This window comes from Salvelinus fontinalis, chromosome 42 (genome assembly GCF_029448725.1).
Source record: "Salvelinus fontinalis isolate EN_2023a chromosome 42, ASM2944872v1, whole genome shotgun sequence".
In the NCBI taxonomy this organism is placed as follows: domain Eukaryota; kingdom Metazoa; phylum Chordata; class Actinopteri; order Salmoniformes; family Salmonidae; genus Salvelinus; species Salvelinus fontinalis.
In genome coordinates, this window is record NC_074706.1 from 24,411,678 (window position 1) to 24,426,964 (window position 15,287).

Consider the following 15,287-nt stretch of genomic DNA (forward strand, 5'->3'; position numbering starts at 1 on the left):
TCTATCTAAATTAGTCTGAGCTTGTAAGATAGTGATCATGAATAGGAGAGTTTATGTATAATGTAGTAAGCAGTACCGTAACTAAACGAACAGCGCGCATCCCTATTCCTTTAACCCCAGCAGTTTAGCTATGACGCCAACCAATAAGATGCCTTCTCTTTAGTGCGAAATTAACCTAACGTAACCAGGCTTAGTGAAAGGAAGTGTAGTGACCAAGAACAAGTTCCACGTTAGCGTTTTTGTTATTTAGACGTTTATTGGCACCCTGGAACTCAAAATATGACACATGTAACCGCGCTGCACATACTTACCCCAGGTAGTCTTTAATTCGCGTTGGAGACGGAACTTGGTTGAGGATGTTGTCTAGCTAGCTGTTAACGTTAGCAAACAACAATGGCTGACTGTATGATTTTTCACACTCAAATAGCCTCCATCATGGAGATGCTAGCGAATGCAGCCGTGGCAGATATCTGTAAACTCGTAGACGACGACTATGCAGTGTTTCGTTTGGAAATAACTCAAAGCCAGAAAGAAAACAGGGGATTGCGAAGGAAACTACAGCAATTGGAACTGAAAGTGGCACGGGAGCGCGCAGAGAGGACAATTAGAGAGCGCGTCCTTGCCAGTCGTCCCAGCAGTGTCAAGATCCTCGACCGGTACAGAGGAATGGCAAGAGGTACATTTTGCATTAGGCTGAGGCTGCGGGGAGTGTCGCCCCCTTCCCCTCTGCGCATGTGTTAAGATGTGTACCCAGAATTGGGTATTGGTCAGTTTTTGGATAGTATTGTAATGAAACAGACAGGGAGTGCAGCAAGAACCCTCAACCTTCAAGCCCGTTGCCCCGCGGAAATCGATAGTGCTAAAAAAAACATGATCAAGTGAGGTTGTTGTGTGGCGGACACTGGTTTAAAAGAGCAGATATCTACTCTGCATCTGCTGTTTTAAACCAGGGTCTGCCACACAACTCCATCACAGGACACCTTTCTAGGAGTATGCAGCATTGCTAGTTATTGTTTATGGCCCTCTCATGATAAATTACTTTTGTGGATTATGTAGATTACATTTCAGATTACTTTTAGTTACATTTAACTGGTTTTAATATAGACAGCGTGAATTGACTGTGAACTCTGCCATGATACACAGACACACGCACACCTTCAATCTCCAGGTTTCTCTCTGCCACCCCCACTGCTCTGTGTGGTTTAATCTGCCCTGTCATGGAATGTATCCGTGAAGGGCATGGGGCTTGATGCTGTGCATTGATGACATGACACCTGGGTCCTGCTGGTTATTATATGGGATGTCTTCCTTAATCTGAACTGGCAGTGTCTGCGGGGTTGGCAAGTGAGAGGGTGTGATGTCATGTACAGTACCAGTCAAAAGTTTGGACACACCTACTCATTCAAGGGGTTTTCTTAGTTTTTACTATTTTCTACATTGTGTAATAATAGTGAAGACATCGAACTATGAAATAACACATATGGAATCATGTAGTAACAAAACAAGTGTTAAAGTAGCCACCCTTTGTCTTTGACAGCTTTGCACACTCTTGGTATTCTCTCAACCAGCTTCACCTGGAATGCTTTTCCAAAAGTTTTGAAAGTGTTCCCATATATGCTGAGCACTTGTAGGCTGCTTTTCCTTCACTCTGCGGTCCAATTCATCCCAAACCATCTCAATTGGGTTGAGGTCAGGTGATTGGGGAGGCCAGGTCATCTGATGCAGCACTCTTCACTATCCTTGGTCAAATAGCCCTTACACAGGCTGGAGGTGAGTTGGGTTATTGTCCTGGTGAAAGACCAATGATAGTCCCACAAAGCATAAACCAAATGGGATGGCATATCGCTGCAGAATGCTGTGGTAGCCATACTGGTTAAGTGTGCCTTGAATTCTAAATAAATCACTGACAGTGTCACCAGCAAAGCACCATCACACCTCCTCCTCCATGCTTCACAGTGGGAACCACACATGCGGAGATAATCCGTCCACCTACTCTGCGTCTCACAAAGACACAGCATTTGGAACCAAAAATCAAACATCAGACCAAAGGAGAGATTTCCACCGGTCTAATGTCCATTGCTTGTGTTTCTTGGCCCAAGCAAGTCTCTTCTTCTTATTGGTCTCCTTTATTAGTGGTTTCTTTGCAGCAATTCGACCATGAAGGCCTGATTCATGTAGTCTCCTCTGAACGGTTGATGTTGAGATGTGTCTGTTACTTGAACTCTGTGAAGCATTTATTTTGGCTGCAATTTTTGAGGCTGGTAACTCTAATGAACTTATCCTCTGCAGCAGGGGTAACTCTGGGTCTTCCTTTCCTGTGGAGGTCCTATGAGAGCCAGTTTCATCATAGCATTTGATGGTTTTTGTGACTGCACTTGAAGAAACTTTCAAAGTTCTTGAAATTTTCCGGATTGACTGACTTTCATGTCTTAAAGTAATGATGGACTGTCGTTTATTTTACCAAATAGGGCTATCTTCTGTATACAACCCCTACCTTGTCACAACACAACTGATTGGCTCAAATACATTAAGAAGAAAATAAATTCCACAAATGAACTTTTAACAAGGCACACCTGTTAATTGAAATGGATTTCAGGTAACTACCTCATGAAGCTGGTTGAGAGAATGCCAATAGTGTGCAAAGCTGTCATCAAGGCAAAGGGTGGCTACTTTGAAGAATCTAAAATATATTTAGATTTGTTTAACACTTTTTTGGTTACTACATGATTCCATAAGTGTTATTTCATAGTTGTCTTCACTATTATTCTACAATGTAGAAAATAGTAAAAATAAAGAAACATCTTGAACGAGAAGGTGTGTCCAAACTTTTGACTGGTACTGTAGGCAAGAGGAGTAGTGGTGCACGCGCACGCCAGTCATGTACACGCACTGTTGTGGATGCAAGGTCCAACTCAGATCACTTCTGACACCAGTGTAATGAAACAGGCAGGGAGTGCGTCACGAACCATCAACCTTCTGGCCCGTAGTTCCGCGGAAATCGACTGCCCTAAAAGCATGCTCAAGTGGCAGTCTATCCATGCTTATAAATCCAGGGTAGCTACAGGATGCAACAATACTTCCCCTGATTACTTAGCTATCTTGCACAATTTATTTGATCTTTGTTTTACCAAGCAGGTCAGTTAATTAAGAACAACTTCTTGCACAAAGAAACTATCATATTCTTTCCAAATTCCTTATGTTCATACTCAACTAAAATAATGTGATGCATGGAACAATAAATAGTATATCAAGAAATTAGGACAAGTGTTACCCTACATCCTTGTCAATTGTAGACACTGTCAATAGTGTACAATATAACATAACCATCCCCTTTCACTCAATCGCTCTCTTAGGTGAAGGACATCTCACTGGAGGCCACAGGAGCTTTGTGAAGCCAGCGGGACACAACACATGGAGAGATGACCAACCCATCACTGTTGATGAGGGGAGTGGAACCTCAACCCAGCACGTTATTGTGATAGAGGTTTGTGTCATAGTATAACATTAAAAGTGACAGTACATCCGATGTGGCCCATTTTATTTCAGAAAGGCTCCCTTCAGCTATTCATTTGCTTACATTTACATCCTTATTTATCAGCCATAGGGGAGCTTGTGAGACTTCCCTACGGCATTGTTATCCAATTCAACTCATGTACTGATAATAACTTTGTCTCTTCTTGTTTTAGTCTGCAGATGCAGAGGCTGCAGGTCCTGGGGTCAAGCTGGAGAGGTCTGAAGGAGAGGAGGACCCACAGCACAGCAGAGACATCCAGACTGGAGCAATGGCTGGAGTGGCATCCCCTGTAGCTACCGAGGACCTCGCCACCGCTGCAGCACCTCAGACCAGGACCGGACGCAGCGTCACGGAGGTCAGTGGAACGCTGAACGCCGTCCTCAAGTCACAGACAGACACGGAGACTTTAGCTGTAACACAAAGGCTCTTACACACAAGATCTGATAACAGGTCAGATCCAGAGAGACTGGGGCAGGAAAGGCTGGGCTGTCCTACTGCTCCCGGCTCAGAGTATTTACTTTACGGTATTCCGAGTTTGAGGAAGGTTTGTTCTTATCGGGACTCAGATGACGCGTTAGAGACCGGCAATGATCTGTCTTCTTCTTACCCTACAGAGATGGGTTTAGAGAGACAAACTGATCTGTCTAGAGGGGACTGGAACCGGTACAGTAGTAGTGTACACTCTGAAGGTTGCCTAGATAAGCAAGGGGAGGTTATAGATGAGGTGACTGTGAAAGTGGAGGGCGATGCTCCTCTGACATGGAATGTAGACGAGACTCACTTAGGAGAACAACACTCACAAGGCAGATATTTCTTAGATTACAGGGAAAGCTTAGAGACAAATCCAAATGTCATGACCCACTCCCCTTTACAGGCTGTCAGGAATCGCAACCCAGTGTCCACGTCGATGAGGCCTTCCGATTCACACAGCGGTGCCCTTTTTGATCAGGTATTGAACTCAGACGACAGGGCTAGAGCCCAGGCTCAGGGAGGGGGAGCCACATCAGACAATAGTAAAGAGAAACGGTTCCTCTGCATGTTCTGTAACAAAGGCTTCAGCTGCCCCCAGAAGGCAGAGATCCACAAGAGGGTCCACACAGGGGTGAAATCTTTCAGCTGTACCCAGTGTCATATGCGCTTTGCCCAGTCCGGCAACCTGAAGAGGCACCAGAGGGTCCACACAGGGGAGAAACCCTTCAGCTGTACCCAATGTCAAATGCGCTTTGCCCAGGCTGGCCACCTAAAGAGGCACCAGAGGGTCCACACAGGGGAGAAACCCTACAGCTGCCCCCAGTGTGAGAAGAGGTTCTCCCACCAGCACCATCTGAAGATGCACCTGAATGTCCACACGGGAGAGAGGCCATTCAGAGAGTAACTACCTTAGAATACACGAGCAGAAAAAACATTCCACTCTAACATAGAAAGTAAACATTCCAGTCGATAGCTTCTGATGTTTCGATAAAACGCTGCATTAAAGAGAAAGATGATTTTTCATTGTTGTCAACATAAAAATATCCAGAGATGCATTAGGAATAAGGAGAGTAACAGATTTCAGTGTTGAACATTCCTGCGTAGAATATTGCATCCAGGCATTGTGTGATTTATAAGGCATACAGAAGCCTAAAAAGTCTGTTACAAATTGTGTTTGTACTTTGTAGGCAATATAATGTTCACAAATGTCTATTTCATTACTTCCATTTAACTACTTTATTATTTTAACAAACAAGTTTTAAATACACCATATGAAAACCACACAGACACATCTCAATCGGCATGATAATGTGATAAACTGGGAAGAAAATTAACACAAAATGGGACTTTTCATTAAGACTTTCATTGAGACTCTCTTTAGTATATATTACATCTGATCTTAACCTATTCTGCATACACCGACAGCGCTTTATAACCATGATATTATGATGGGGTCATTGCTGCCGGCTCACCTTACAGGCACCGCAATCGCTACTCCTTCCCCCTTCAAGGCACTCCGAATCAGAATCACCTTTATTCGCCAAATACATTTGCATGTACAGGAATTACAGAAGCCCTGAAACCCAAGGTGAAAAAAATTATAAAAATGTGACTCTTGGAATTATCTCATTTGAACGACTTAGTATCTTGTTCAAACAACTTAGTGTCTTGTTCTAACAACTTAGTATCATGTTTGAATGACTTAGTTAAAGTCGCATACAAGAGATGGTAAGTCATTCAAACGAGAGAATTGTTATTTTGTCTCATTAGGCCTTAATTTGTTATCAACTTTGTCAGACCATGTAATGGTTGCTGCAACCATTCATTCACTGTTTCTTTAATTGATATGATTGACAAGTTATTTGATAGCCTAAAGCATGCATGCCAGAGCATGGATCAAGGAGCAGAGCGTAATTGAGTTGATTTTTTATTGTATTTTTTGTCAGCGCTGTAACTGTACACGACTACACAGTCTATAAGACTGATGTACTCAGGCAACTGATTGATCAGACATTCTATAGGAGACTCACTACAAACCCCACAAAACAGCTTTTGGCTGTAATCGAACAGACTGTCCCCAAGGGCATGCACAATGGTGAATAGAACACAGATTATTGGTGTGTAAAAACAGCTCCACACCGGTAATCTGCAGTCACTAAAATATTGTTTAATTATATACATCCCCAAAGGGACAGGACGAATTTTCTTTGTGATATCAGACCTGGTTTGGCAGAAGGCATGAAGATCTCTGTTCAGCTTCAAATGCCCCGATTGATAAATATGCCGCTATCTATTGTGACACTTCTGTTTACATTTGAAGACATTTGTTAAACGTCTTCCCGCTAATAAAAAAAACGACTCCACTCAATATTATTGTCCAAATAATTTGTGTGCGCGTAAGATTTTTTTTTTCTTCCAGTAGTTGGTTTTGACTATAGCTTGAAGTATTTGAACTAGCTGAATAGTAAGTTAATAATAGTTTAATATTATAGCAATAATAAACTGCTACGACTGCATGAGGCTATAAAACTGCATGCCACAGGAAGTTGATCCCTGCAATGGGAGGATTTATTTTGCAACCCGTCCAACAAATCCATCCATTAAGCAAGGTTCTCGCATATCATCAAATGAATAGGTATATGTCATCGGTGCTATTGAAAATCAGATAGCTTCCTTAAGTTTCAGTAAACCATTAGCCAACACTTCAACGATGAAACAAAAGTTTCATCATGAAAGTTTACTATCATTTTATTTTGGTGATTAAATGTAATTTCCCCCCCCAGTTATTGTGAACTGTAGGCTATAACCTTTTTAATTGAAGGCCTATCACAAACCTTTTTTTTTGTAGGCGATTCTGATAGGCTACTAAAAGCATGTTGTTCACAGCATAAACCCGCCTATTATCTCGGATGTTCATTAATTTATTGGTGATGGATACTTTAACTGTTTGTTTAGGCTACTGTTAAAGCGCTCACATAGGCTACTCTCTGCCAGAGCTCGTGAGATAACTAGTAATTCCCTTATGATAGATATCATGTTACCTCCTTACACATAGGTGGCGCGTCCATAAGGCTAGGCGAAGCTAAGCTTTAAATTAAAGTGTTAAAGTAAATTTCATTAAATTATATAATTACCCTACTCCTGTCTATACAGAAATACATAAATAAAATCATAAAAAATAGGCAGCTAAAGCATGATTTGGCCACAGAGGAATATTAGCTTGTTTCAAAAAATATTAGTAGATGTTTTAAATCTTATTGCCTACAGTCAAAAGGAAAGGCAACGCAAACAATTTGTGCAGCTCGCACAGCAAATACTAAGTGGATGATTGTTGAATTGCGACTGTCGGGTTGCGACTGTCGGCATATTGCAATATAGAAAAAAAAGTGGGATTTTTGGGGGGGGGGGAAAGCAAATGCCTATTGATGTAAAGAATGCAATGAAATTACTCTCATCTGTCTTTTAGTCGGGGCGCAACTTTCACTGTGCAGTTGTATCATTGGAATGTGATACAAAACGAGGCAATAGGGTGCTTTAGGACCATGTGGACGCCTCGGAGCGGTCGGGTAGGCTGTTTGGAGTGTTTATCTGACTGGAAAATTTAATTAAAAAAGTTATGTCTCTCCCACATCTAAAACCAAAGTTTTCCCCCTGCTTTTAGTTATCAAAATTCTAAATTTAATTGAGCGATCAACAGTATAGCCTATCTTATTGGCATCAGCGGAGAGCATCGGCCATATCCCGGATGACTGCACATATTCACACTATCATTGTTGGGTCAGTGCCACTTAAATTTATTTTTTGGACAATAATTTCCTCCTCCAGTTTAGATGGACGTCATTTTCTATTTGTGTCTCCCCTTCTCGTATGGTCTATTACAGGGGTGTCAAACTCATTCCACGGAGGGCCTAGTGTCTGCAGGTTTTTGGTTTTTCCTTTCAATAAAGCCCTAGACAACCAGGTGTGGGGAGTTCCTAACTAATTAGTGATGTTAATTCATCAATCAAGTATAAGGGAGGAGCGAAAACCCGCAGACACTCGGCCCCCCGTGGAATGAGTTTGACACCTGTGGTCTATTATATGGATAACGTCGTTTTTATTGATCTGTTTGTCAGTGTCAGCAGCATTAAAACGATTCTGTTTATGTCTCCAGTCATATAAAGTGTAGTAGAATTGCATGAAATGTTTTTCCTGTTCAACGAAAGAAGAAACGTTTCTGATATAGGCTAGCCTATAGCCTAGGCCTACTCTACGCTTTACGCTCTCAACCATGCCATGCACCTCCCCTGAGTGAGACGTTAGCTCCACTAAATGCAACAAAAGTCAAACTTGGGGGGGGTCTCTAAATAATGCTAATTTAACCATTCTCCTATTAGTTTAAAATGTAATAGTAAATGTGTTTTACAGTGGTAAATATTAAAATATAAGCTTCCAAATGAAACTAGCACCCCCACCTCTTTGTCATGATTTAAACCATTTAAGTTAGCCTAGTGGTTAGAGTGTTGGGCCAAGTAACTGAAAGGTTGCTGGTTTGAACCCCCGAGCCGACAAGGCTCTGTTGATGTGCCCTTGAGCAAGGCACTTAACCTTAATTGCTCCTGTAAGTCCCAGAGCGTCTGCTAATTGACTAAAATGTAAACTTATGTAGTGGCGCTGTCCACTAAATAGTGCTGAATTTTGTCCTTTACTCAGATTTTCATTCGTACTTCGTAATTTTTGCCATTTGTTTGCCATGCGTCCTTGATTGTTTTAAAGTCACCATTGGCCTCATGTTGAAATCCCTGAGCGGTTTTCTTCCTCTGTGTCAACTAAGTTTGGAAGGACGCCTTTATCTTTGTAATGACTGGGTGTATTGATACACCATCCAAAGTGTAATTAATAACTTCAAAATACCCAAAGGGATATTCAATGTCTGCCTTTTTTTAACTTTTTTTTTTACTCATCTACGAATAAGTGACCTTCTTTGTGAGGCATTTGAAAACCTCCTTGGTCTTTGTGGTTGAATCTGTGTTTGAAATTCACTACTCAACTGAGGGACCTTACAGATAATTGTATGTGTGGGGTACATAGATAAGGTAGTCATTCAAAAATCATGTTAAACACTATTATGTGACTTGTTAAGCAAATGTTTACTCCTGAACTTATCTAGGCTTGCCATAACGAAGGGGTTGAATAATTATTGACTAAAGACATTTCAGCTTTTCATTTTTAATTAGTACAATTTTTGAAAAACAAAATTCCACTTTGACATTATGGGGTATTGTGTGTAGGCCATTGACAAAAACATCTACGTTTTATACATTTGAAATTCAGGCTGTAATACAAAATGTTTTGAACAAAGTTAAGGGAGTGTGAATACTTTCTGAAGGCACTGTATAGACACACAAATTACACAATCCACATACAGTGTGTACATACCAGGCAAAAAGAAAATACAGACTACACTATAAACATCAGTCTAAACTACAGACTACACTGTATGCCACGACACCTCAGTGGGGCTCGACGGCAGAACCAGCATCCTGGAACTACACCCTCGATCCACCACTCAACTCAGCCCTGCTTCCGTACTGCCTACTTGGCTCTGACACCGCTCATTCCACTTCAGGCAGACTCAACAGGATGTCCACTTCTGCCTGCTTGCTTACTGTACATCAGCCACTAGCTTCTTCCTTGCCACTCCTTCAATGCCAAGTAGCCACAGAGCTCTCCAGAGTGATTGGCCTGCGAAGCACCTGCAGCCGACCACAACTGGTAGATTCCAGGTTCTCCATCCATTCTGCTGACTCTCAAGGATGAGGGACTGGTATTTGAGCTTCCACTCATGCAACAACTCCATCCTCTCCTCCCAGGGCACTGTGAGCGTGATGAGGACCACCTGCTTGGAGCCTATAGACCAAAGAACGATAACCATCGGTCAGACCTGCTTGGCAGGAGGAGAGCACATGCTCGGTTGTCCACATATTGTGCTGCTGGGCTTTTTGCCAACCCCCACGTCTGGAGGTTTGTTGGTGTGGGCAAAACATTGTACACAGAGCAAGCCAGAAACTTCATCTGCTGCCCTTTCATGTTCCAGAAGTGTTGCTGGGTGAGTGCCCTGTCTCGCACGCTCTCTCGGCGTGTCCAGCTGGCTTGTTTTTTCATGGCTACAGCTCTGACGTGCCTTCTTTCTTCCTCAGCCTTTGTGACCTCCCTTTGTACTCTGCTTTCTTCCAGCTTGACGTGGTTCTGCATCCCAGACCCAGCCTGCCTTGGTTTACTGACCAAACAATGACAGCGTGTTGCAGTCGTTCCTCCACCTCTATGAGCGCTCTGCTGGCTGACCACTTGTGACCTGTTCTGACCTCGATCTCTAACCTCCTTTCAAACCTCTCAAATCAAATCAAATGTTATTTGTCACATGCTTTGTAAACAACAGGTGTGGACTAACAGTGAAATGCTTTCGTACGGGCCCTTACCTACAATGCAGAGAGAAAGAAAGTCGAGAAATAATAGAAACGTAAAACACGTAATAATAGATACACAATGAGTAATGATAACTTGTCTATATACAAGGGGTACCAGTATCGAGTCGATGTGCAGGGGTACGAGGTAATTAAGGTAGATATGTACATATAACTAGGAATAAAGTGACAGATAGTAAGCGGTGACAGCAGCGTATGTGTCAAAAAAGTTAGTCCAAAAAGGGTCAATGTAGATAGTCCGGGTAGCTATTTGCTTAACCATTTAACTAACTATTTAGCAGTCTTATTGCTTGGGGGTAGAAGCTTTTCAGGGTCCTGTTGGTTCCAGACATGGTGCATTGGTACCGCTTGCTGTGCAGTAGCAGAGAGAACAGTCTATGACTTGGGTGGCTGGAATCCTTAAAAAAATGTCTGGCCTTCGTCTGACACAGCCTGGTATAGAGGTCCTGGATGGCAGGGAGCTCGGCCCCAGTGATATACTGGGCCGTACACAATACCCTCTATAGCGCCTTGCGATCAGATGCCAAGCAGTTGCCATACCAAGCTGTGATGCAGCCAGTCAAGATGCTTTACATGGTACAGCTGTAGAACTTTTTGAGGATCTGAGGACCCATGCCAAATCTTTTCAGCCTCCTGAGGGGAAGATGCGTTGTCGTGCCCTCTTCAAGACTGTGTTGGTGTGTTTAGACCATGATAGATCCTTAGTGATGTGGACACAGAGGAACTTGCAGGTCTTGAGCCGCTCCACTACAGCCCTGTTGATGTGAATGGGGGCGTGCTTGGTCCTCCGTTTCCTGTAGTCCACGATCAGCGCCTTTGCCTTGTTGACGTTGAGGGGGAGGTTGTTGTCCTGGCACTAGACTGCCAGGTCTCTGAACTCCCTTTATGCTGTCTGATCATTGTCGGTGATCAGACTTATCACATCGTGTCATCGGTAATCTTAATGATGGTGTTGAAGTCATGCACGGCCACACAGTCGTAGGTGAACAAGGGAGTACAGGAGAATACTAAGCACGCACCACTGAGGGGCCCCCGTGTTGAGGGTCAGCATGGCGAATGTGTTGTTGCCTATTCTCACCACCTGGTGTTGAACGCTGAGCTATAGTCAATGAACAGCATTCTCACGTAGGTGTTCATTTTGTCCAAGTGGGAAAGGGCAATGTGGAGTGCAATAGAGATTGCATCCTCTGTGGATATATTGCAGCGGTATGCGAATTGGAGTGGGTCCAGGGTGTCTGGGATGATGGTGTTGATGTGAGCCATGATCAGCCTTTCAAAGCATTTCATGGCTACAGAAGTGAGTTTTACGGGGTGATACTAATTTAGACAGGTTGCCTTGGCGTTCTTGGGCACAGGGACTATGGTGTTCTGATGGTAGGTGTTACAGACTGGGTCAGGGAGAGACTGAAAATGTCAGTGAAGAAACTTTCCAGCTGGTCAAAACATGCTCTGAGTACGCATCCTGGTAATTTGCCCTGCGGCCTTGTGAATGTTAACCTTGTTAAACCTTGTTACAGGCTTTGGTTTTGCCATTTATATTTTGAGGTTGGGCGTTAGTATGTTTGCATGTGGGGCTCACTGATTGGTGTCACCTCGTTAGTCAGTATGTATTACACCTGTGCTGGCTTGTTCATCTCGTTAGTTGTAAGGTGTTTCACCTGTGCTGTCCCAGGTAATATTTAAGAGTGGTTGGCCCAGTGCTCAAATTGTCTTGAGCGACATGGAGGGTTAACACCTTCAGTTGGCATTCCCTATTTGATTTCTAGACAAACAATCCTTTATCTGATCTTCCCTATTTTGTTTTGACCACTTTTTGCTTTGCTTCCTGTCTTTAAGTTTGGTGTGGGTTTTTGTTTTGTTTGCCTCTTCTTGGGCAAATTTTGTGGGCTCTCATGGTGGGTTTCTTTCAGGTTACTGTTGTTGTTGCTAGTCAACTTGTCAGTGGACACCCCCATGAGTGTCTTTCAGAACCCCTCCTAAAATCCCACCTGTTTCGTTTTGGTTGTGGTCAGTGACTCTGTTAATTCCCCCTTCTGTTTGAGCAACATTATTTGGTTTACTTGCTGGGGAACGTAACAACCTGTTTAAAGGTCTTACTCGTATCGGTTACGGAGAGCATGATCACAGTCGTCCGGAACAGCTGGTGCTCTCATGCATGGTTCAGTTTTGCTTTCTTCAAAGCAAGCATAGAAGGTATTTAGCTCGTCTGGTAGGTTAGTAGGCTTGTGTCACTCGGCAGCTCACGGCTGGGTTTCCCTTTGTAATTTGTGATAGTTTGCAAGCCCTGCCACATCCGATCAGCGTCAGAGCCGATGTAGTAGGATTTGATCTAAGTCCTGTAATGACGCTTTGCCTTTTTGATGGTTCGAAGGGCATAGCAGGATTTCTTATAAGCGTCTTGGTTAGTGTCCTGCTCCTTGAAAGCGTCAACTCTAGCCTTTAGCTCAGTGCAGATGTTGCCTGTAATCCATGGCTGTTGCCTGTAATCCATGGCTTCTGGTGGGGATATGTACGTACATGCGCAGGGTCACTGTGAGGACGATGTCGTCGATGCACTTATTAATGAAGCTCATGACTGATGTGGTAAACTTCTCAATGCCATCGGATGAGTCCCAGAACACATTCCAGTCTGTGCTAGCAAAATAGTCCTATAGCTTAGCATCCACTGGCACTTCCTGTTTGAGTTTTTGCTTGTAAGCAGGATTCGGGAGGATAGTTATAGTCAGATTTGCCAAATGGAGCGCCAAGGGAGAGCTTTATATGCGTCTCTGTGTGTGGAGTAAAGGTGATCTAGAGTTATTTTTTTGCCTCTACTTGCACGGGTGACATGCTGGTAGAAATGAGGTAAGACAGATTTCAGTTTCCCTGCATTAAAATCACCGGCCACTAGGAGTGCTGCCTCTGGATGAACATTTTCTTGTTTGCTTATGACCCTATACAACTTGTTGATTGCGGCCGTAGTGCTAGCATCTGTTTGTGGTGGTGAATAGACAACTCTCTTGGTAAATAGTATGGTCTACAGCTTATCATAAGGTATTCTAACTCAGGCAAGCAGAACCTTGAGACTTCCTTAATATTAGAGATTGTGCACCAGCTGTTGTTAACAAAGAAACACACCACCCTCCTTGAGCTTACCCGACGCTGCCATTCTGTCCTGCTGATGCATAGAAAAAACAGCTAGATGTATATTATCCATTTCCTTATTTGGCCAAGTTAACAAAAAACATAGGATATTACAGTTCTTTAGGTCCCGTTGATAGTAATTGTACATTCACCAATAGAACAGAAGGTAGAGGCAGTTTATTTATTCGCTACGGTAGTTTCATCAGGGTGCCTGCACGTTGGCCTCTATATCGCGGTCACTTTCTCTTCCCAGTAAGGGGGTTAGGGCCTGGTCCAGGGTGAGTAAATCGAAGAATCCGATGGCGAAAACATTATGTAAAACATTTTTAATATCAGCGCAAAAAATCACACCAGATAGCAGAATTGGTCAGGAGCCTGTAAAACATCTCACACAAAACATCTCACAAAAAAAAAAAACATCTCACACAATCTTTGTCATTGAGATTGGCCATGTACCACTTTCCCAGGCTCTTCCCAGGCTTCTCTCTGATGGTGGGAATGGTCTCTCTGATCTTGAATTGTCGTTTTTTCTGGACTAGGCTTCTTGACTTTGCAGACTTGAACTCCATTCTGGCCCATTTGATGAGCTCTTCCAGATCCTCCAAAATCCATCAGCCTTCTGGAACAGACTTCATTTTCAGATCGTCCATGAATGCTCTGATTGGAGCCTGCTGGACGCCGCTTGCCGGTACTGCACCCTGTCTGAGCATCTCTTTTGATTTAACGAGAAGGTTCATCGCTGCAGAAATCAACATGATTGAGAGTGCACCCGGCCAAAGTCAAGAAGCCCAAAGTCCCAAAGTCAAGAAGATTTTACCTTCCACATTGAGGAGTGAGATGGTTTGGAATTGCTTGATGTTTGTGGAGTTATCTTCTTTTGGAATGAAACAGCCCTCAGCAACTAGCCAACTTTCTGCAAGATAGCTTTTCCTCCATCCCACTTTCAGCAGCCTTGTACAGAATACCATTAGGCCTTGGTGCTGATCTTCTCCTGGCCTTCTTGAGAAAGTAATCTCCTGCCAGCTGGGTTCCAACACCTCGAAGGGGATGGTGGATTCATTGGTTTGATGAGTTTTGCAATCTCTTCTAGCTCCTTTTCATGCCTGGGGTTGCTGTGGACTCCACGAAGGTGCTCCTCCACCTCTTCCTTTGTTGCTTTGAGCTCTCCTGATCTTTTGACCCCCAGGAGTTTTGATAGATACTGGAAGGGTAAAGTCTGTCCTCTCCGTCATCCGCCTCTTTCTGTCGCTGCAATGGTATTCAGCTCGGCACAAAGTCTTGATACGCTCTCTCAGATTGTCTCAATGTCCTTCGATGCTGGTTTCACTCCCTCCCTTAATTGGTGAAAAGCCTTCTTCAGCCTCCGCAGGTCGCGTCTTAGGGTCGTTATATTCTTCAGACCGGTTTTCTCTTGGCTTGATGTTCGTCTTGGATTTCCTCTCTTTTTTTCCAAAACTGTCAGCCCCTATGCTCCAGATGATAGTTGACATGGGTCAGATATTCTTCCCTACATCTCCTGCGAGTGTTACCTCCAGCACATGATCCACGTTTCGGTCGAACATGTCCTATTCCTTCTTTGCTGACACATTAGGCCATCTTAAGACCGATAGGGCCTTAATGATCATGTACTCTTATAATCTCCACCCAGCACAGCAAGAAGAGGACTGGCTACCCCTCGGAGCCTAGTTCCTCTCTAGGTTTCTTCCTAGGTTACA

General features: G+C 43.4%; 1 protein-coding gene across 4 annotated transcripts in view; it reads left to right on the top strand.

Moving 5' to 3' along the window:
* The first annotated feature begins 171 nt into the window (after positions 1-171).
* LOC129841239 (neurotrophin receptor-interacting factor homolog) overlaps positions 172-15,287 on the top strand; it is a 29,846-nt gene continuing 14,730 nt past the window's right edge. For 2 of the 4 annotated variants that reach the window (XM_055909407.1, XM_055909408.1), the window contains exons 1-4: positions 172-676; positions 3,354-3,484; positions 3,687-3,869; positions 4,389-4,463. In XM_055909407.1, the coding sequence (XP_055765382.1) occupies positions 394-676; positions 3,354-3,484; positions 3,687-3,869; positions 4,389-4,463 (672 nt within the window). In that variant the 5' untranslated portion in view covers positions 172-393. The remainder of the gene's footprint in view (positions 677-3,353; positions 3,485-3,686; positions 3,870-4,388; positions 4,464-15,287) is intronic. The other 2 variants (XM_055909411.1, XM_055909412.1) reach the window with 1 other exon arrangement.